The sequence below is a fragment of the Motacilla alba genome, chromosome 3 (assembly GCF_015832195.1).
Source record: "Motacilla alba alba isolate MOTALB_02 chromosome 3, Motacilla_alba_V1.0_pri, whole genome shotgun sequence".
Lineage (NCBI taxonomy): Eukaryota > Metazoa > Chordata > Aves > Passeriformes > Motacillidae > Motacilla > Motacilla alba.
In genome coordinates this window covers 44,874,998-44,897,772 of record NC_052018.1, presented here as the reverse complement: position 1 = coordinate 44,897,772, position 22,775 = coordinate 44,874,998, and the positions used below count along the sequence as shown (strand labels likewise).

Genomic DNA, 22,775 nt, shown 5'->3' with positions numbered 1-22,775 from the left:
CCTTGTAACTGTGGTGAAGTTTATAACCACAAACAGGTAATGGCGTGATCACTTGCTAAACACCAAGCAGGCCAAGGAAGGGTGCAGCAAGAAGAAGTTGATGGACAAGTTTACAGGTCCCAGAACACACACCGTGACTTACTTGGTCACATGGCCCTGCCAGGTCAGGAACCACTGGGGAGCCCAGGGAACTGCAATGCCAAGGAAATCACTGCTGAAATGGGCAGGCACGTGGAGGGGAGGCAGGGGCTCCTAGAGGCACGTGGTTCACTCAGGATTGGGTGTCTCAACAGTGTTCCACTCAGGGCAGGATAGCTGACACAGCTCCTGGAATCTGCAGGGTGGGAAGAACTCCTCACTGGGTTCTGTAAGCGGCTCCCTCTGCTTGCTTTTCACATAAATCCTCAGTTTTTCCCTCTAGTGCTTCCTTGCAGCATTTCAGCCACGTCCATGTTCACTTGTGAACACCCAGGGTGGCTTTGAAGATTCAGCTGTCATCACTCCAGTGGTTGTTTGATTCCAGAATCACGGCCCTTACTTCATGCAGGCAATGGAATGAATCCACATCTCAGCAGTGTTATACTTGTCAAATGCATACTGGTCCTCCTCAAAATATCACAGAATACTTGAGGGTGGAAGGCACCTCTGGTGTGATCCCTCTGCTCATGCAGGACCACCCAGACACGGTTGCCCCAAGATCAGTTTATGCTGAGCTTCTCAGTTTCCTGTTTTTGCAGGGATACCTCTGAAAGTGAACCCAGCAGCTCTAGGAAGGGGCTGAGGAAGAACTGCCGGGTGTCACATCCCATGCTCAGCTCCTTGCTGGGGCAGGATGGTGTCCAGTATAATCCTACTAAAACCTCTTCTTGGCCAGCCTTTGTTCTCCAGGGGCTGTGGCTCCTCCTGATGTTGGGGCTCTCTGCTCTGTATTTTCTGTGGCACCTGGCTCCATGCTCAGGTGTGTCCAGGAGGGGCATTTTGTGGGTTTGGTGTCAAAGCTTCTGCTGTGATCCCTGGAGGTTTGAGCAGTCCACTTGCAGGAGCTGGAAGCCCTGAGTCTGTTTCAGGGAGAGCCAAATAGCTCCTTAAATGCTTGTTTACCCCAAACCAGGGTGAGCATTGGACATGCCTTCATTCTGGGACCAGCCCTAAGCTCAATCCCTTATTAACCATGCAAGAAGCTGCTGCTGCTATTGCTGCTGAGTGACCCTCAAGTAGCTGTTGTAAACAAGGGATGGTTAAAATTGTGTTCTCTACATGATATTCCAAAAAAAAAAAAAAAAAAGCTCTCAATGAATAACAGGACAAGCACATTCTGAGCTTGGCTTCTTGGGGGGAAGCAAGCTTGTGTCTTAAAGGGTTTGAATCCAGATTATGACCTCTTATATTTGCAATCTCTTGGTAAATCTTAATCAAACTGGACTTGAGGGAGAACATGCAAGGAGACAGGAGTTCCTACAAGTTTCATGATAAGGGCTGCTGAGGAGAGGAAATAAATCACCCAATCCCTCAAAGAGGTGGCAGCCTGACCTCACCATTGGTTAGCCATGGCAAAATTCCACAGGACAGAGCCTGTAGAAGCTGCAGCTGCAGGGAAAGCTACAGCCAGACTTTGCATCTTCCTGGGCACTACAATCAATTTATCATGGGGCACAAATATGGCTTTGTTAGTTCCAGTCCTTGAGGACTACCTAAGCCATCCTGCTGGTTCTGCTTTACTCTCCAGTCTTTCTGTGTTACACTGGGAGCCCTGGGGCCCTCCTGGTCTTGGCACAGCTGCCAGACTGGTGAGAGGGCAGTGAAATAAACAGCTCAAGGCAGTGGTGGAACCATTCTCTCTTGAGTAGAATCTCAGAAGGTCGTGGTCTGTCAGAAATGTATGTGCCTACAGTGCTGACTACTGCTGAGTTTCTCAAATACAAGAGGATTTTCTTTCCCCTTGGTACCAAAGAGTTTTATGCTGAGTTGACTGAATAAGACTTTCCAGCAGAATAATTTCCCTGAAAGATTAGGAAAGTCAAACATTTCTTAGAGTCTCCATCATGTCTGAAATCTCTTTATCCTACATATGAATTACCTTTTTCCTTTTAAACTGATGCATGCACCAAAGCTGAACTCAATGCTTTCATTCCCAGCTGTTGCTGTTTAGCTGCTCCCCTCTCTAAAACTTTTTATTTACCTTTTTTTTTTTTTTTTTTTTTCTTTTTTTAAGGTGAGAGCCTGAGAGAGGTCAGCTGGAGCATAAGTGCTCTGCTTTTCCCTTTCATTAGCAGAAGTGATGGCTACATATGGATTTCAAATTTGTTTCAGCTCTTACCGGGAGCTGTTTGCAGCCTGAAGCAGGGATTGATTGTCTGTGAAGAGGCTCTGCGGTAACAAAGGCAGAAGTCAGGCAGGGAAGGTCTGACATGTGAGCTGTCAGAGGTGGTGTCACTGCCAGCTGACCCATCATAAGACTGCCGGGAACAGCCAAAGGGTGCCCTGCTCGGGAGGTTCTAGTGCCCTGCTCCCTGCTAGTTTGTGCTTGGAAACAGATTGACTAACATAATAGAGTGATTTTGTAATCTGTCATAATACCATAAGCTACAGATCCACAGACTTTGACCCCTCGCAGGTATAATGAGCTCCTTTATTCAGCTGCACATGCTCTCTCGATGGGGGAGAGAGAGGGGGGCTTTTTTCTAATTATATATCCAAAGCATATGTTTTGCCCAGAAACAAAGCATTATATTCATTAGTGAAATCCTATAAGCTTGGCTCTTTTTATTAGCCAGTTAACTAATTGACAGTTAAGAACATGTATTAATATCATGGTGTAACCATGCAGTCACTTAATCTGACAGCTTTATTAAAATCATAGCATTGCTCCTCTAAGTTGCTACAGTGAAGGGCTGTAGCATTTGCATTAGAAACACTGGTGTTTTGAGATATAAAGCTCAGCTGTGAAAAAAAGAATCAACATAACAACGCACAAAGTCTCAGCCTGGTGTTGGTCTCTGTTAATCCTTTGTCAGAACTGGAGAAGAGCACTAAAGGTCCTTGTATTTGTCTTTAAAAATCTGCTCAATCAATTTAAAGTAGATTTTAGGAACCTAAAAAACCATTTGTTCGTACGTTATCCTATTTTCCTTACTGCATCAGAAAATTGTGGCAAAATGCAGAGCACTGCGCATCTGAAAGAATAATGCAAAACTCTGGATGCAGTTCGGGCAGGGGGTGTGTGTCACAGCGGGGACAGGGGGAGCCCAAGTACAGCTGTGGATGTGGCACTGAACATGGCTCTTCCATTTGCTATGGTAGTTTAAAAAGGTAAATGACCTGTAAATGGAAAAGCTTAGAAAATAAATACTGGTAATGGAATCAATGTCATCATGGTGTGATGACATTGTACAAATCAATCTTACATCCTCACCTCACCAAAGTAATAACTCTCCATAGCAGCCCATGTTTGAAAAGGTTGAGGTGGCAGATTTTTGTCACTAAGCGCTGTGCTTTCATGAGGAACGAGAATAAAAGCTCTACAGAATCACATTATTCCTTTCATTATGCTTGCACAGCCTCTGCATCTGGTTTGCAGATCTTTATTACCTGGTGCCTGACATATAAGATGGAGAATACAAAACAGCTCTGGTTTTGTCAGACTGATAACTACAGAAGGGGAAAAAAAAAGATGGAAATCAGTGAAGGAAAAATAAATATGAAAACACATAATGGTATTTTTACCAGTTGTTACTTCATAGAGATTGACAGAGTCATGGTGGAAAACCCAAAAAGGTTTAAAATGCCCCCCCACTGAGCAGCAAGGCTGCCCACTGTGGGCATGCCTTCTCTGCTGCAGCTGTGAGAGCTGTGCTTGGCTGGGCTGGAGCTATTGTGCATTTACTGGTCTGACGTGACTCCCTCTGTGGTCAGGGCCACCTGGAGTGGTGGCCTGGCTTCATTCATAGCAAAGATGTGCATGTCCCCATCCCTGCCAGGATGGGCTAAATTCCTCTGATTCAGACTTCTCCCTGCACTCCCTGCCCTCTGTGCCTGAAGTGCCCATGACCATTATTTTAGCTCAGCAAGCAGAGGACCAGAGTCCAGCACCAAAGGCCTTACAAAAGAGGCTTCACCCCCTTCTTCATTTATTGCAGACTTCCCATCTTTTACCATGGGCAGCATTGAAGTGAGCGTCACAGAACTGTGTAGCCAGACCGATCCCACAGCCAATTCCTGTTGTATGAAAGATCTCATCTGGAATGTTTAAGACCAACTGGAAATTACCTTGGCCAGGGAAGATGGATTTGGGCTGGACATTTCTGATACAGAAGCAGAAAAGTCAAAGTGTCTTCAAGCAGTTGTTGATTACACTGCAGCCAAGAAGACTGTTCGTGGGAAAAAAAAAGTAATTTTTTGAAGCAAAGAAACCTCTCAATGAGAAGAGGGCCAAAAACAGTAGGTACACACGAGTACAAGCACACATTGGTGCTTTCACTGGGCAGAGGCTATCAGAAGAGAGCACATGAGCCTCACCACCTCCTGCAGACCATTGCCCCTTTCTCTGCTGTATCTATCTAGTTCTACTGTTCTAGGGATGTTCAGGGGTATGTCCTAGCCTAGCCTTTTTAGCATCCACCCATGGTCTCTATTATTGTCCATCTAATTCCTTAGTCAACTTGCTGATACCATTTGAATCCCCCAGCTTTATGTAGCTGCCAGCAGCAGAAGTTCACTGCCACCAGCCTAACAAATGTCTCTTTTAAACCAAGCTCCTACTTGTTTCCTCCAGTCTCCCCCATTCTGATGTTTGTTGATGCAGTATTTGTGATGCAGCCACTTGGCTGTTGCTGCTAAAGCTTTGTAAACCTTTGTATGTCCTTTCTCAGCCCCCTCCTCTGCAGCACCCCATCCTGCCTCCTTGCTCCCCATCAGATGATCTTCAGATAACCTCCTGGATCATTTCAGTTGCCCTTTCCCATCACTCCTCTAGTTCTATATACAGGGGTATAGGTCAACAGGTGTCTGCTCCAGCCACCAGTGGTAAGTGTAGATCAGTTCAGCCAGGAGGAACAATTTTTGAAGTCCTTTTTATTTTTGCCATGACATCTATTAGTATTCAATCATGAAGAAAAAGAATTTTCATCCTTTGCCTTCTGAAATGTTCACCTAAACCCAGACAATGTCACCCCTTAAAACGAAGCAATGAACAAAGTAAATCAGAGAATGGTAGTTAATTAAAAATCATAAATGAAAGCTGATGAAAACTCTTGGGAAGTCAGTACAAGCCTCTGTGCATAATATTGGTGACCATGAACAGGACACGAGGGAATGGCCTGAAGTTGTGTCAGGGGAGGATTTGTGTAGATATCAGGAAAAGGTTCTTCACCCAGAGGATGGGTAGGCACTGGAACAGGCTCCCCAGGGAAGTGGTCACAGCACCAGCCTGACAGAGTTCAAGAGATGTTTGGACAACCCTCTCAAGCACATGGTGGGATTCTTGGGGCTGTCCAGTGCAGGGCCACAAGCTGGAGTCTATGGTCCTTGTGGGTCCCCTCCAACTCAGGACATTGTCTGGTTGTAATTCATGATTTATCACATTCAAGGTTTCACAACTATTTCTTGGACAAATCTTGCACAGGTAGCAGCCAGGCAATGGTGTCAATGTGAATTTTTCCTGATCACTGGCAGCATGATTGCGATCATAATAAATAAAATGTCAAGGAAAGCCTCTTTTAAACATTCAAACAACATCTGTTAAAAAAGCCCAGCCATGGTGAACAGATGGCTGCTGTATATTGGAGCAGACTTGTGGGGAGGACCATAATATCACACTTCCTGAGCAATTTCTGAGCAGCAGAGGGGAAAGCAATACCTCTAATGCGAAATCAGAGGTAAAATGAATTAGGTGGTGATAACCCTTGAAAAAGAAAAGGTATTTTGTGAGTTTCTGTGCAAAGACCATTTGAGCTCTAAGCTTCATAATCAGCTTGGAAAATAGTTTAACCCACAGGAATCTCTGTGACTTATTTCTGTCTTCCTGAGTTTGCAAGGTCAACTATCAAAACAGATATAGTTTGGAGACCTTTGAGTGACAAGCAGTAAGCATAATTTACAAATGATTTTCTGTTTCTAAAGGCAGTGCTATTGCGCCATTTTTAGGCCATGTTTAACAACATGGCATACAATAGTTAATTAAAAAACAATGGGAAACTTAGAGGGGAAAAAGGGGGGTGCGGACTTTTCAGATAATCCACTTACTGCATCTTTGTTGTGCCTATCCTCATAATACCCCTGAGTCCCAGTTGCTGGATTTAGCTGTAACACTTACCAACTTCCAGAGAAGCAGCAGCTGTGCTCCAGCTTTCACTGCTGGCATTAGTGCCCTGTGAAGCCCTGTGGCAAAGCCTGCACCTCCTCAAGGTGTGGGCTGCTCGTGGCTGCTCCCTGTGTGCAGCCAGGTGAAAGGCAGAGAAAGGGGGAATGAGAGAGAGGAAGGAAGGGAGAAAGGGAGGAAAAGACAGAGAAAGAAAGAAAGAAAGAAAGAAAGAAAAAAGAGAGAAAGAAAGAAAGAGAAGAAAGAAAGAAAGAAAGAAAGAAAGAGAGAAAGAAAGAGAAGAAAGAGAGAGAAAGAAAGAAAGAAAGAAAGAAAGAAAGAAAGAAAGAAAGAGAGAAAGAAAGAGAGAAAGAAAGAGAGAAAGAAAGAAAGAAAGAGAGAAAGAAAGAGAGAAAGAAAGAAAGAGAGAAAGAAAGAGAGAAAGAAAGAGAGAAAGAAAGAGAGAAAAAAAGAGAGAAAAAAAGAAAGAAAGAAAGAAAGAAAGAAAGAAAGAAAGAAAGAAAGAAAGAAAGAAAGAAAGAAAGAAAGAAAGAAAGAAAGAAAGAAAGAAAGAAAGAAAGAAAGAAAGAAAGAAAGAAAAGAAAGAAAGAAGGGGCATAGGCCCTAGGTCAGTGGGAAACTCTCAGCTTCTAAAGCACTGCTCAGCTTCAGTATTGCATCCTCACAGTTACTCCCTAGCAAGCAACAGCAAAGAATAAAGTAGGCCAAAATGTCAACCAAATTGATTCCTGATGGAACTCAGCCACTGGATTTCTGCTCAGGGTAAAATTCCAGGAAGTCACAGCCCAAATGTCACAGCCCAACTGTTACAGATGAGCATATAAGGTGCTTAAGCTCTTATCTTCCCCCTGAACTGGTTCTTCTGGCACTGCACTTTATTCAGGAGCACTGGGGGGTTTTGAGCTGCCACTAACCTCTGCCCTATTGAGACACAAGCTGCCAGCACTTTGGTCTAGAACCTTCTTCCTGAATTTGCTACCTCTCAGCAGGAATACCCCACAATTTACTCTCATCTGAAACTATCCACTGGATGAAGTTCTGCAGTATTCAGCACGCTGCCCAGGAAAGCTTCCTTTTCCCATTGTCATGGTTTCCCTGGAAAACAGTTAACTTTCTTCACAGTACTTGATATGAGGACGGTATGATTTGATTTGTGTTGGAAACAGAGCTGATAATTCAGGGATATTTTAGTTCTGCTGAGCAGCACTTGCACTGAGTCAAAGTCTTTTCTTTCTCTCATCCCATCCCACCAGAAAGGGGCCTACACAAGGAGCTGGGAGAGGACACAGCCTAGATAATTGACCTCAACTGACCGAAGGGATCGCCCATGCCATATGGCATCACACTCAGCACATAAAGCTGGGAAGAAGGAGAAAGGAGGGGGTATTTGAAGTGATGGTGTTTGTCTTCCCAAGTTACTGTTAAATGTGATGGAGCCCTGCTCTCCTGGGAGTGGCTGAACACCTGCCTGCCCATGGGAAACTATAAATGAATTCCTTATTTTGTTTTGGTTGCATGTATGGCTTTTGCTTTACCTGTTGAACTGTCTTTATCCCATGGGCTTTCTCCCTTCTACTCTCTTGATTCTCCTTCCCATACTACCAGGAGAGAGTGAGTGAGTGAGTGAGTGAGTGAGTGAGTGAGTGAGTGAGTGAGTGAGTGCACAGGACAGAGTTGCCAGATGAAACCAGCCCTTGTTCCATCACTGATGTGCTTGTCCTGGGTAATTTTTTCTGTAATGGGGTTAACATGCTCCGAGCAACTATAGTATGGATGATAGACAGTATTATATAGCAATTGCTCACCATCTTCTTACCAATGCCCAGCCAGACCACAGGCAGTGCCCCCCAGTTTATATAAGGAATTGCACTGTGCAATTAATAAAGCCAGCTGCAAACCAACTGGATTCACCCCTCTGCAAACCAACTGGATTCACCTTGTCCTTCAGCAGCTAGCTGGGGTTAAACCACGGTATCCATCCTACAGGCTTCCATGCCCCTGCCCTTCAGCTCTTCTCCTTCACTTTCCCCATCCCATTCCTATTGGTCTGGCACAATCTTTGTGCCTAGCCAGGAGTGGATCTATGGGGGTATTTGTGGAAATTGCACAAAAATGTTAGGAAGCGTGCCAAGGAAACCAAAAAAAAAATATTTTCTCACCTCTGCTGGGCAGCAAATTGGACACTGGGGTATGCAAGAATGGGGCAATTCCAAGAGGGAGCTACACTCCTGTAGGCAGTCCAAGAAAAACACGGGACCCTTCTTCCTTGAACGGTCATGTTAGAGCTCCTCTATGGCTCTGGACAACAGTAGTTTTATTCCCACAAGGAAAACAACAGGGTTCATGGCTGTTCAGGGTGGTCACACTAAACTTTTGACTGGAAGTAATTGGAAAAATGGACCATTTTGTGTCACAGGATAGACAGAGAGAAAGAGCATTTCTAAAATAGCTGGGCCAAGCATAAAGACTCCTGTGAGACACTGCTTGCTGTGTGGATCAGGAGCAGAACCAAAACAGGTACTGTGAGCCCACCCAACAAGGCTGGGCAGCCTGAGGTGGATCCCAGCCACACACAGTGCAGATCCTGGTGTCTTTCAGCTTTTCCATGGTGACAGATTCTTCTGAAGCCCTCACAAAGAGCTGTTTTGTTAGCAATTGCCATTTCAATGAAATATGCCATGTAAACCTGTTCATCTTCTCTCTTTCTCACCTTTCTTTTGTTGCTTTGATGGCCCAGATATGCTAGACTTGTGCAATGCCACATTGCATTTTATTGGGAACTAGTATACCTACAAAACTGGCAAATCATTGGAAATTCATCACCTTCTCATAAGACTTGTTTGGCAGCAGCATGAGCTGAAGAATGTGCCAGCATTGTGTTGGATTGCCATTGCTGTAGAAGTTCATAGAAATTTAGCACTAGCAGCATAAACATTAATAGCTAGAGTGCACAAAGCCTATAGAATTGTAACAGCCATGTTACAACATGCCAAATAGATAACTACAGAATTGGCCAAAACATCCATAAGAGGATATTAAATGGGATGTAGAAGCACTGTTTACCAGATAAGATGACCATTTAGAACTGAAACAGCAAGAAAATCAAATCAGTGTAATACCAGCAGATCCCAGACCCCAGTATTATGGAATCGTTGCATGAGGGATGGGGAATTTAGATTGTAAGGAAATAACTGTCCAGGTATCTCTCTGTTCAGGGTCCCTCTTCAGAGGCACCCAGCTCAAGCTGTAGTGCTATTAATAAAAAAGACTGTGTAGAAGAATCTCTTTTCAGTCTGTTGATTCAGTGAAAGCCTGAAGTTGAACCCTGCAGTGTTAGCTGCTGTGTGTAATTTCCACAGCAGTTTGGGGACCCTGTGGGACTCAAGGCATCCAGCACTAGATGTTGGATGCTCTAGTCTCCCAATGTCCAGCTGCTGGCATCACCTGAGAACTCTGGGGACAGGAGACACTGATTGATGAGTGTCCACCACTAAATTCTGGATATTCTGTCTTCAAGTAGGTTCAAGTTCCAGCTCAGAAGCATGGTAGGAGAGGTAAGCATGGCTTGATCAGAGTAAGGCACACAAATTTGGCATAGAGGTCTGGGGAATGTACCCAGCATAGGGAAGGGGATGCCCTGAACTGAGGTATAATATAGTGGAAGCTGTAAGAGCTTGTGGAGAATCTGGAGCGAACTGGACCAAAGTACAGGAATGTAGGCAGAGGATATAGGAACACCTCAGTGATATTGGGGACGATCACGGTGGGATTTATTAAAACACAGAGGAATGACCACACAGAGCTTTAACAATGAGCTAGTGGCAAGAGTATTTGTTGGTCACCCTAGATATACAGAAATACTTTAAAGAACATATGGTTGGGTGGCAAGGGGGGACATTACGAAAGACCCCAAGTTTTATGGTTACGTTTATGTGTTGCATGTTTATGTTTGATGGATGGGAAGAAACACACATAGAGCTGAACTTGCAAAGGAAAAGAAACAGGAAAAACAACAAGAGGCTACTCTTTTAGCGGCAGTACTGGCAAAGAGTTTACAACTAATAGGGTGAAGGAAGGGATTTCCCCCTTGAAGAGAGGACAGAGATAGGTCAGATAGCAGATTTGAAAAAAATTTAGAAGATTTGTAATTAAATAGGAAGAAAAGTGTCACTACTTTGTGAAAGTAAAGTGACCATTACTTGGTCACTGGCAAAGCAAATGCCCACTGCATACAAGGGGGCATAATGGGGAACGGGTCATGGGGGATGTAAGAGAGGAATCATGAAGTAATCTGCAATGACTGAGGGCAAGAACTCAGAATACTGTGGAAATCTGAGTTTATGGGATGTGGAAATTACTGTAAGAAATAGGAAATAAAGGAATGTGGAGAAGATTTGTATTAGAAGTGTCCCTGTCTTTTTTTTTTTTTTTTTTTTTTTTATTTTATTAGGAAGAGATCGCCTCCAAACTCTGGATGTACAATTACATCTATCATTCGGAGTCCTGATTTGACAATCACGGGGGTATGTGTAACATCTGAAGCTCAGGAGCCCTTTAGGAGATGCCTAAACCCCTGGAAGGGATGCCCAGGGAAATGCGGAGGCAGTCGGGAACTGACGCGAGACTGCCGAAATGCGCCTGAAAACAAAGGGAGGCGCGCCCTCTGCTGAGAGCAGCATCCCATGCCCGGGAAACAGGGAAAGGTCATCAAAACCACGTATGTCAGCTCCTTGTCCAAGGGATCTTGGAAATGGCTGAATTCCCATTTCTACCCCACTGTTACCAGCTGGAAAAAACCACAAAAAACCAAAAAAACCAGATTGGATAAAGATGGGGATTCCGCGTTTCAATTTATTGCAGATTTGGGAGCAACAAACCAGCATGTCTCACACCCCTCAGTGCCAGATTCCACTCTTGCAAATCATGCACTGGGCTACATGTTTTATTGTGACTGATCTGTCTGCAGTGTTCTTCAGTATTCCCACAGATGAAGAAAGCCATCCCTTGTTTGCATTCGCTTGGAAGACACTTCAGCTGATGTGATTTTGTCTTTTAGAGGGGTTTAATGGGTCTTTCACCATATTTTCTCAGATATTAAAAGAAGATTTAAAGGATATTGAGTTACCTGGTGGATTAATTTTAGTGCAATATGTAGATAATTTATTTCTAACACCTAGTAGAAATTGGAATGACTGTTTGAAAGATATTAAACATTTATGTACTGTCTTAGCAACCAAGGGCACATCTCTATCCAAGCTCCAGCTGTGTCAAATGGGAGTAAAATATCTGCAATTTGTTTTAAAGGAAGGACAGCAAGTAACAGATACAGAAAGAGTAAAGGTTATAATTTAAATTCTTTGGCCAGTTAAAAAAACCCACAACCAGCTATGAGGATTCTTAGGTGCAGATGGGTTTTGCCAACTGTGGATACCAGGATGAGTGGAACTAATGTAATCTCTGGCAGAAACAACAAAAAATGAAGAAATAGAACCCATTACATGTGGGCCAGAATACGAAAAAGCCTTCAGAGTTATAAAAGGGCCCTTGGTTTTGGCTTCAGCTTTATGACTTCCAGACTACACAAAGCCTTTTGATCTGTATATACATTAAAAAAAAAAAAAAAAAAAAAAGAGTGGGTAGCGGAGTATTAATGCAGAAATTAGGACCTCATCGAAGACCTGTGGCATTTTATTCTGTCCAACTGGATTTGGTGCAGCTGGAGCTCCAACATACATCAGCTCCATGTCAGTGGCAGCTACAACAGGGGGAACAACTCCATCTTCAGTATTAGGGCACCCAATATACAATCTATGTGCCACATAAATTTGAATTACTTCACAAGCGCTAAAGACACAAGCTGTGTCTCCCCAGTGTGCACATAAATACAGATTAACTCTTTTAAATGTAAATGTCTGATTCTACCTGGCAACACTATTACCAGTACCAGGAGAAGGGGAAGAGCTCCACTGATGTGATGTAATCCAGACTATCAGTGAGGCACGATCACAGACAGACAAAAAACAGGTCTATATCCACAGATGGATCATGCTACTGTTAGCACAGGCAGCAAAAGCCTGGCTCCACAGTTGTGGAACAGTAGCAGGTTGCAGATGCCAGAGCCCTTCCAGCAACAGTTAGAGCTTAAGGAGCAGAGTTCATTGCCTTAGCCGGAGCAGCAATGTCTGGCAAGCAGAAAGAGAATAAGTATTTATACAGATTCTAAGTGTGCTTTTGGCATATGCCACGCAATAGGCATTTTGTGGAAAGAACGGGGGTGTCTCACTTCCTCAGGAAAAGGTGTGGCTAATGGAACAGAAATTTGGGACTCGTTGGACACAATTCAACTTCCCAAAGAAATTGCTGTGGTTTGCTGTCCATTCTGTACAGGGGACACTTCTGTAATCAGCCAAGAGAATGCCCTAACTGATGCAGCAGCAAAGGCCACAGTTTGTCAACCTGCAGTGAACATCATGGCAGTTACTTCATGTAAGAGCTCATGGCCTGATGTTGACCGTCCAGAAGGATTATGACCAATCAGGTGTGACAAGTGAAGAAAAGGAACAGTGGAAAAAGTTGGAAGCAGTGCAAGACTGAAGATGGAATACAGGGAATAGGGGGAAAACCTGTCTTACTGAAGAAATAACTGATAACTGAGTGGTTCCATGATTAAGCTCAGGGAATAATGGAAGCGGTGGCTAATCAAGTACAAGTATGAGCAGATCTGGGTGTCTACACAGCTGCAAAAAGAGTTACTAATACCTGTCCCACCTGTCATAAATTATTACCTATAAAATTGATTTGTGAAATCAACCATGAGCATTTTTCCCATTCCAAAGATTGCAGATAGATTATGTGGATATGGCTGCAGCATGTGGATTTAAACACTCACTGGGGATGGCAGCTTAATTTTCTTAGCTTCACAAGGGAGGGCATGCACAATTAGTAATACCAGTTGTTGCATGTGCATTGACCAGGGTGGAAGGACTTCAGCCCAGCCAATGTTCAAAGTTGTGGGAACAAGTAAAATTAATGCAAAAAATATAATAGGACAGTATTTCAGCAAGATTCCAAGAAGTATGGTCACTTCACCAATACTCCAGCAAGAAATATTGGCTCATCTCCTGGCTACCAGATTAGGAGCTTGGGCAAAATGAATTCTTTATAGGTTATTCATTTTTATGATGATCTTTGAAATAATGTTTGTTTGTATTAAATGTGGTAACACTTGCTGCGCTCAACACTTTAGGGTATTCTGCTCCCATAGAAGAGCAATGTTAATAAAAACAAAGGGATCACTGTTGTAGAAGATGTTAGTTTCAACTCAGCACTAGCAGATTAAACATTAATAGCTAGACTATGCAATGCCTGTAGATTGTGCTGTATGTGCTGTGACATCCATATCCATATTACAGCATGCTGAGTAGCTAACTACAGAACCAGCAGAAAACAACCTAAGAGGATGGGAAACAGGATACAGAACCACTGTATATTGTCTAGGGAAATGCCCACTTAGAACTGTCTACTTACAAAACAGCAAGAAAATCAATAAAATGTAAGAAGACCCCAGACTCCAATATTTCCATTGGTCCTAGCTGTCACATGAGGGGTGAACTTAGATTGTAAAGGTATAATTGCTAAGGGATTTCTTTATTTGGGTCCATCTTCAGAGGTGCCTAGTCTGATCTGAAGCACTGCTAATAAAAAGGTCTTCATAGAAGAGTCTGTTTTTGACTTACTGATTCCGCCTAAGCCTAGAGCCGAACCCTGCTATGGTGCCTGCTATGCATAATTTCCACAGCCCTGTCTGCCGGCCAGTCACTACCTCCTGAGATCCCTGCTCTCCAGACTGTCAGCTGTGGGAAGGCAGTCCATCACCTCACAGAAGATTAGGACGGTCATGACATGTGGGACACAAATTCCCACAGGGTACAACATATCTGCTAGGTTTTAATTTCCTTTTACAGTCATAAAATCTTCTGTTTGAAAGTACGCATCTGTTACAGCTGCATTGTTCCAAGTTTCACCATTCCTACTCACTAAACCAGTCTGATTGTCATCTTTGGCACCATACCAGGTTTGTCACTGCTTTTCTTCTACAGAGATTTGGGGACCTTGTCAAAGCACACTTTCTTCTGCCAGTAATTTGTGTCCCTGGCTCATACGATTAGGGATTAAGGTAGGACTGAACTCAGTCAGCTGCAGTTTTGTAACTAAGCCTGATAAAAGCCTGAAGGTGTGGTAGAGGCAATCAGCAGCTGACAATCTCCCATGAGACCAGAAACACCAGCAGGGGATATGCAGGAGAAGTGCCAGTGACTGTGAAACCACTGTGCAAATGACCACATGTGCAACACTGAGTAATTTGAACCTAGTGTGGGGTGCTGAAGGAAAGCCAGGTGGATGGCAGAAGTGCTCTGGGAGATGCTGGGGGCAGCCCCCACGGCTGCAGATCCACCTGTGCAGACCCTGCTTATGTGGAAGGGCTCATGGCAACTGCTAGAAGCATGACACAGCTAGGGCTGTGTTGCAAAAAGGTGGCACTTTGGTGAATTGACATAACAGCTCCTAAAAGTATTTTGAGAGCATTTTGGGAAGATCAGATTCCTCTAGGTTACAAATACTTATCCAATCAAGATATCCCATAATAGTATCCTCAGCTGCAGGGGACCACATTGCTTCTCAAAGCCAAGGAGCTGGGGTTGTTTTTACCTGGGTGACCTTTCAGGCAGGCCATGAGTGGAAAAAGAAATATTGCTTCTTTCCTTTTCCTGGGAAGCAAGGGATCACTAATAGGGAAATCGAGTATTTAAGGAATGCCACTGAAATAAACCATAGGGGTATAGGTTAGAATGGTCTCTGCTCACTACTGCTCAGTTATAGAGCATCCCCCCTTCTGGCTGAGAAAACCTGCATATTGGAGATGACAGTAGGAATTATTTTTCTCCAGCCCTATTTTCCAGTGGCTCCTGGTTAATAGCTGGAACAGGCTGGCAGGGAGAAAGCAGAGAGAGGATAAGGCTGAAAGCTGCCCCTTATGATTCCCTCACTAGGTCAGCAGGCAAACAATCCCCTCACACATCAACTGGGCAAAGGAGCGATGTTGCCAACAACAGACAGAAAATCTGTAACTGGGTTCCAAAACAATGGCATTAAACTATCTGATGGTCTGCAATGGGAGCAGTGCCTGCTTTCCTCCTGGCCTGACTCCTGTGATCTGCTGAATACATTGACCAGAGATTTTCTACAGGGCACTTACATATGCTGCTTCCTGTGTGGATTTTACAGTGCCTTGTAAGATCTTGGCTCACCCACCGCTCGTCCTTCAAGCTGGTGCCCTCACAAAGCCTCCTCATCTAACAGGCTGCTTTCACAAAACCTGCAGAAACATAATTGTCTGTGAAAGCTCTGTGCCTTCATCTGCCTGAAGCAGCAAACTCAGCAAATGAACACAGCTGGAGGAAGAGCATTTCCTCTGCTTACAAAACTGGTCTGATTACATGTGTAGGTTTTTACCTGTCATGTCTTCTTTACTGTGCACAGCAGCTTTTCACTGCCTCGCTGTAAAACACTAAGGACTAGAAACCCAGAGGGAGATGAGTTTTAATGCATTCAGGGATCTTCCAAAATGTCTACTGCAATAGTTGCCATCACTGCAGGGAGTGTACAATACTCAGGGTATATAGCAAAAGACATAGAAGGAAATATCTGAAACTTTGTCTATGAACCCTACAAGGATCTAACCAGAAACAATTACAGAGCATATCAATGAAAAAGTTAGAATCTTTTATTAAAAAAATTGATTAACACAAAATTATTTCCAAGAAAACTAGGGATTTCATCCATTCCCAGGTTACCACATCGTGGCACCAGGACATTTGGTGCTCAACTCATTGGTTGCGGCATTGTGTTACCTTTCTCTCCACTTCCCACATCAGTCTTCATTAATGTTGGGACAGAACTTCTTTCTAAGGTATGCCTAATGCTCCTATTGCATGGGATGCCATCACCATTTCTGTGTCACAGTTTCCCATAGCCTGAACTTATAAGAACTCAAGATGTGAGATTTTTATAGGATTGCAGTTATGAGTACCTGTACACCACACCGTGAATCTGTAGAGATGAGTACATTCCCATAAAGGGGCATAGTTAGCAATTTTTTCTCCCTCAAAGAGGTAAATTGCCATTAATGGTGTGAATAGGATCATCACAATACCTGCCTTTTGATTTCACACCTCTAGGGTCACATCTCCCTGTAGCGCATGATCATGCCTGCAGCTAAATTCAGCATGAGACATATTTTAAATTTTTGCTCTCACATGTTTGCTGAGGGTCCACCCTCAAATTCTGAGAACTCCATTATGTCTGAAATACCTTCCTGTTCCCAGGCTCTTCTTGGTGGGAACAGAACAAGAGGCAACAGGCAGAAACTGAAGCACAGGAAGTTCCACACAAACGTGAGTCAGACCGTCTTTACGTGCAGGTTACTGTGAGATACAAAGCTGTGTTTCGTGTCAGGTACATACAGGCAGCATGTGTGCTTGTGATTGTGATATGTATGGAAACTGATCATGGGACAATTAAAGGATGAATTAAAAAAAAAAAAATAACTGAGGGAGTAAAGCATGGAAGAAGGCCTTTGAACTTATCCTTTGTTTGCAATTAACTTTTATAGCATCTAAAATAAAACTTTAAGGATGTTGCTACTGGACAGGAACTTTTTGCACGTAGCTAAGGATTAAACAGCTTTGCAATAATAACCTTTTGAAGTATAATTTTAGAATATTGCTTGTAGTAAGGAGCTTTGAAAATATAAGTTTAGAATATATGTAAAGGAAATATGCTTATCTCAACACCTTAGCAAAACAGTAAAAAGCAGCTTGAGAAAGGAAGATGAACATCAACCCAAGGATTGATAGCTTCGACCAAGGGAAGCTGGACATCACTGCTATGAGATTTATAGTCTTTGCAATTAAAAGGTGGGCCCACATCTGGAGTCTGGACCGCACCAGCTGGAAGACCTCTTTCTTCTTTCAGAAGTCGGACCCCACCATCTGGGAATACTCCTTTCTGGGGTACATCCTGAGAAAACTAACTCACAATAGTGTACAGAATTGTGACGTAAAAATTAGGAATAGAAACTGCTGAAAAAAGCTTATGTGCGCCCCTATAAATATCTGTACGCCCCAACCATCGGTGTGCAGTTGGAGGGAAAACTTCCCCCACTGTACCCAGCGCTGTTTTGCTCATATTTTACCACCTTAATTAATAAATTGACTGCTGCTTGAATATTGGCCTAGTCAAGCTTCTTATTTATAACATTACTGAGCACCGGAACAGGCTGCCCAGAGAGGTCGTGGAGTCTCCCTCACTGCAGACGCATCAAGAACCATACGGATGCAATCCTATCCTGCTGAATGGGTTCAGGACCTTGACAGGCTGGAGCATTAGGTGGACAGAAACCTAATGAGGTTCAACAAGGACAAGTGTAGGATACTGCACCTGGGGAAGAATAACCTCAGGTGCCAGTACAAGCTGGGACTGATGTGCTAGAGACAGCTCTGTGGAGAAGGACCTGGGACTCTTGGTGGATGACAAGCTGACCATGGGCTGGCAGCATCCTTGTGGCCAGGAGGGCCAGTGATACCCTGGGGTGCATTGGGAAGAGTGTGGCCAGCAGCTCAAGGGAGGTGATCCTGCCTCTCTACTCATCCCTAGTGAGGCCACATCCGGAGTTCTGTGTCCAGTTTTGGGTTTCTCAGCACCAGAGAGACAAAGAGCAGAGATGATGAGGGGTCAGGAGCATCTCTCTTATGAGGAGAGACTGAGGGAGCCAGGGCTGTTTAGTCTGGAGAAGACTGAGAATGGATCTCATCAATGCATATAAATTACCCAAGGGCATTTGTCAAGAGGATGGTGCCAGATACTTTTTGGTGGTGCACAGTGACAGGGTGAGGATAGCCACAAACTAGAACACCAGAAGTTCCACCTCAGCATGAGGAATAACTTTACATGGGAGGGCCGCAGGGCACTGGAACAGGCTGCCCGGGCAGGTCGTGAATTCTCCCTCTCTGGAGACATTCCAAACCCGCTTGGGCGGCTTCCTGTGTCACCTGCTCTAGGTGCTGTCACCTACTCCTTGGCAGGGGGTTTGGACCGGATCCAGAAATTTCTTTAAGGCTTAACGAACCTGTGATTCTGTGGCACGTTCTCTGAGACAACCCTGGTCCAGCAGGGAAATCAGACGCGACAGGCACACCAGCCCCACAGCAGCCGGGCCCGCGCTGCGATCCCGTGGATCCCCGATCCCGGGATTTCGCGATCCCGGCGGGGCGGCGCCTTGGGCCGAGCCAATGGGCGGCCGGGCGGGGCCGTGGGCGGGCGCGCCGGTGACGCCGCAGGGCTATGGTGGCTGAGTAGTGACACGTCTCCTTGCGCGGCCTGCCGAGGGGCGGGCGGGCGAGCGAGCCTGCGATCTCGCGGGATCCCGGGGCGGCCGTACCGGGGGCCGCCGGCGGCAGCGGCGGCGGGGACGGGCGGCCGGCGCGGCCATGGCGGGGCAGCAGTTCCAGTACGACGACAGCGGCAACACGTTCTTCTACTTCCTCACCAGCTTCGTGGGGCTCATCGTCATCCCCGCCACCTACTACCTGTGGCCGCGGGACCAGCACGCCGGTGAGCGGCCCAACCGCGGGCACGGCCGGCTTCTGCGCCGCGACACAGCGGGGCCGGGCCGGGCCCGCCGCGGAGCCGCCGCGGTCCGGGCGCCCGTCCGGCCCTGCCCGCGCCCCCGGGGCCCGCCTGGAGGGGCGGCGGCCCCGCGCTGCGCTCGCCGGCGGCCATTTAGCGGTACCTGGGCCGGCGGAAGGGTCCCGGGGCCGCCGCCCCCCGAGCGCGCCCGGCTCCGCGCCGCGGCTCCTGCAGAGTCATCGCTGCGCCGGGGTCCGGGGCTTTGTTTGGGGTTTGCGTTTTCCCTTGTCTTCCCGGAGTGTTTCAGGGAGGATGACCTAAATTTTGATCGTGGGGAAGGAACAGGCTATTGAGTTGGGGACAAAGAGGAAAAGTTACCGGGTTCAGCTTTTATGTGCCATAAGGTCACAGCGGGTGCGAAAACGGGGATTTTTTTTTTTCCCCATTGCAAATCACTGTTAAATGTCCGGAGGGCTAAATTTCTCTTTCCCCACTCGGGATGATACTTTGGGTCCCTGAACGGTGTTATAAAGTTTCTTTGACTAGTTCCGAATCTCATTTCCACTTTGTCTTTCCTGCATCCCTCTATTCTTGGGAGGAGAAGGCGTTTTGGTATACAGGCTGCACAGGAACACATTTTTAATAGCAGTTCTGAGATTAAAAAGGCTGTAGAAATTGTGTTTAAAGGCTGGGTGTTAAGTGCTTAGTAAAACAGGGATGCTTGATACTGGTTCCCATTGCAGAAACCTACTGACCTCTTAAGAACACTTGTGCTTTGCAATCTGAGAAGACTCCCTTTTGTTCCCTGCATCTTTTTACATTCAGTATCTGCTGGTTACTTAGTGGCTTTGATGCCAATTTAGATGGCTTGCCAGGTTCTGCTTAACTTAGTTTTATATGTAGAAGAAATACCTAGCAGTGAAATCTTAATCCCGTACCTTCTAGTAAGGAGTAGGATAGAACAAATGTAGTTTTGCTGCTAAATGACAGCTGTTCACAGTCTTGGCTGCTGCCAGACTTGCCGTGCCGGTGGCATCTGGCAGGGCCCTGGCTGGAGACCAAAACCTCTTTGGAGGGTTGGTCTCTGCCTTCCAGGTCCTTGCTACCTGTTGTACAGCTGAGGAGTTAGTTCTCTCTGCTGAAAGGAAAGGTTTCTCTGCCTCCTCTTTCTGTGTCCTGACTGTTGCAGGAGGGAGGCGTTGCTGTTGTTGAAGGTGTTTTGTAATCTTTGGGTTGTTCTTGCAGAGTGGGGAATCAGAGAGAAAAAAATATTACTTCTGTAACCTTTTTCCAAACATCGAGATTTTTATTTTTGTTCTGGTGAAGGGTGGGAGGAAGTGGGGGAGAAAATCGCTTTTTCTCTTGAATAATGCTTTCCTTCCTCCGTAGTTCTTAAAAGCTGCTTCTTGGGAGAACGACTGTGACTTGCCTGAGGTGCTGTGCAGAATGGTATGGCCAGCAGGGACACTCTGATGTTAGCATCAGTTTCAGGGGGCTGACAGAAGCAGGAAAAGCTGCAGAAATGCTGTCAGACTTGAAGCACTTTACCAGCCTTACATAGTTGATTGTCAGCTATCCTTATACAATGGCAGAAAATGAAAACCGGACTTTGGAATATGGCTGTATGGATTTCACCCAGTTTCCAAATAGGCCTGCCATTAAATTTATTACTGATTTTTTTCTGTCTAGCCAGCGTTGTCCAGTATCTAGGGGGGCTGCTGTATATTGTTCTGCATTCAGTGCTAGATTCTTACAAAGCTGTGTCAAACCATACTTTCCAAAGCAAAAGGTAGACTTTGTTATGCCGTTGGTGCAAAGAAATGAGTCAACTAAGTGAAAATCACCAGTGGAAATGAAGGGAGATGGAAGAATGATTTCTGCTTCATAATTATCTTAATGGATTTTAAAATGTGAATGTAGTCCACTTTTTAGCATTTGCGTTAATGGCGTGCCTGCAGTCTCTTGATTGAGTTCTGTTCTGTAGGCTCTGTTTAAACAAAGAGTTGAGGCGTCATGCAGATCATCATTTGGGACTAATGTTGATCTACTAAGTAAGTTCTTATGAAGTAAATCTGCTAAGTAGTAGAACATTGTGGTGTTGAAGTTGTTTAAGTGTATGGCTCTTAAGCAAGTAATTTCCAGCAAAATCCTCTCAGTATTTTTCTCACAGCTTTTTGTATGTATTCAACCATGCCTGTTCCAGCATTTGAACAAGATTTCAGGAATAAATTAAAACCTTGTGATGATGGAAAATACTAATTGTTTAGCCACTGCTTCTTGTTTTCAGTGTAATTCACTAGTTTAAAAAAAACAAAACAGTAAAAGCACTTATTTCAGAAGCAGAAAGGCAGCCTGTGTCTTCAGAAAGACAGAAATCTTCCAACACTAGTAACTCCTGCTTCTTTCAATGAGCAGAAATATCTGGATGTTGATATGTTATTTTGATGCTAATTTAGAGTGAAGTCTCCAGTACTGAGGCACAGTATTGGGCCAAAGAGAACAAGCTCTGCCAAGACCTCTGCCCTCTGTGTGTAGAACCAAGTAACATTTTTGTTCTGGAGCTGTGTTTTGCCCTACCTGTGCTAGAGAACGCAGCCTTTGTCACCCCGGTGACAAAGAAGATCAGACGAGGGGGAACTTTTGAAGCAAATCGGTGCTTGTCCTCCTCACTTCAGGACCCCTTTGCAATGCAAACCAGAGCATCCAAAAGACACAGAGCAGATTCCTTTTTTGGTAAAAAAAAACTGTGTTGGAAGAGGAGCTTCAGCCACGTTGTGTTGTAAGAGCAGACTAGAGCTAGCGTTTCGCAAGGGTGAAATGCTCGCTGCAGGAAGGTCACGCCACTGGTGCCTGCTGCTTCCGTCTGCAGATGGGCTGCCATGGATTGCTGGTCTGTGATACACTACAGAGTGCCAGTGGAGGGAGAACTACAGCAAAAATCTGGGAATTGCTGATGGCTTGTAATATTTTAGGATTTGTTCTGTGCTGTAGTTTTGTAGTAAATGCTCATGGAATAAATACCCCCCCCCCCCCCGCCCCCCTGCAAAAAACAATAGTTTCTTTTTGCTATTGTGAAGCTTGGAAAGTAAGACTGGATCTGGATCTCTATTGCTTTACTACTTCAAGGAAAATAAAAATGTGTTACCTAATGTCAGATTTGTAGTAGAATAGTTTTTTGGCAAGCCATTAACATTTTGCTTTTAGTTCTTCTTATAATAAAGTTTTGGAAAGCCTTTTCAATACTATTGTTTGGAAGAACAGCATGATGTAACTTATGTCTCTAAAGTACTGAGAAAAATTTGAGCTGCTTTTTTTTCCTGAGTGTCTAAACTTACTTTTTCCAGGCATTCTGATAGAGTCCATATGAAGTGTTGCTGCAGCCTGTGGCAGGGGTTGATGCTAATATCTGGGAGGGTTTTGCTCTGGTGTGCTAGACACCCTGTGTCCCATAATTTCATTACCTCAGCTTTGATAAACCAAACAAGCAGGTAATTGACTTTGTAAACTGGATTTGTCCAAATGACTTTACCTCCTTGGTGCTCACTCCAGAGCTAACAAGGCCTTTATAGAAGGTTAATTGTTCAGCTCTGTGTCTTGGACTGAAGTTTCATAATTGCATTGAGGTAGCAGTGCTCTAACAGAGTTAAGTCTTGTATTTCTCCCCATCCCTTGTGCCAAATAGAGCACCAATGTATGGGAGTGGAAGAAAGTAATTTTGGCTAAAATTGATTGTTGTCCCTTTTTTCTTCTCTTTCTTCTGTCTTACTTTTAA

General features: G+C 44.7%; 1 protein-coding gene across 1 annotated transcript in view; it reads left to right on the top strand.

The window, feature by feature from the left end:
* The first annotated feature begins 18,821 nt into the window (after nt 1-18,821).
* SEC63 (SEC63 homolog, protein translocation regulator) overlaps nt 18,822-22,775 on the top strand; it is a 53,943-nt gene continuing 49,989 nt past the window's right edge. The window contains exon 1 of the mRNA XM_038131773.1: nt 18,822-18,988. Coding sequence (XP_037987701.1) covers nt 18,865-18,988 — 124 coding nt within the window. The 5' untranslated portion in view covers nt 18,822-18,864. The remainder of the gene's footprint in view (nt 18,989-22,775) is intronic.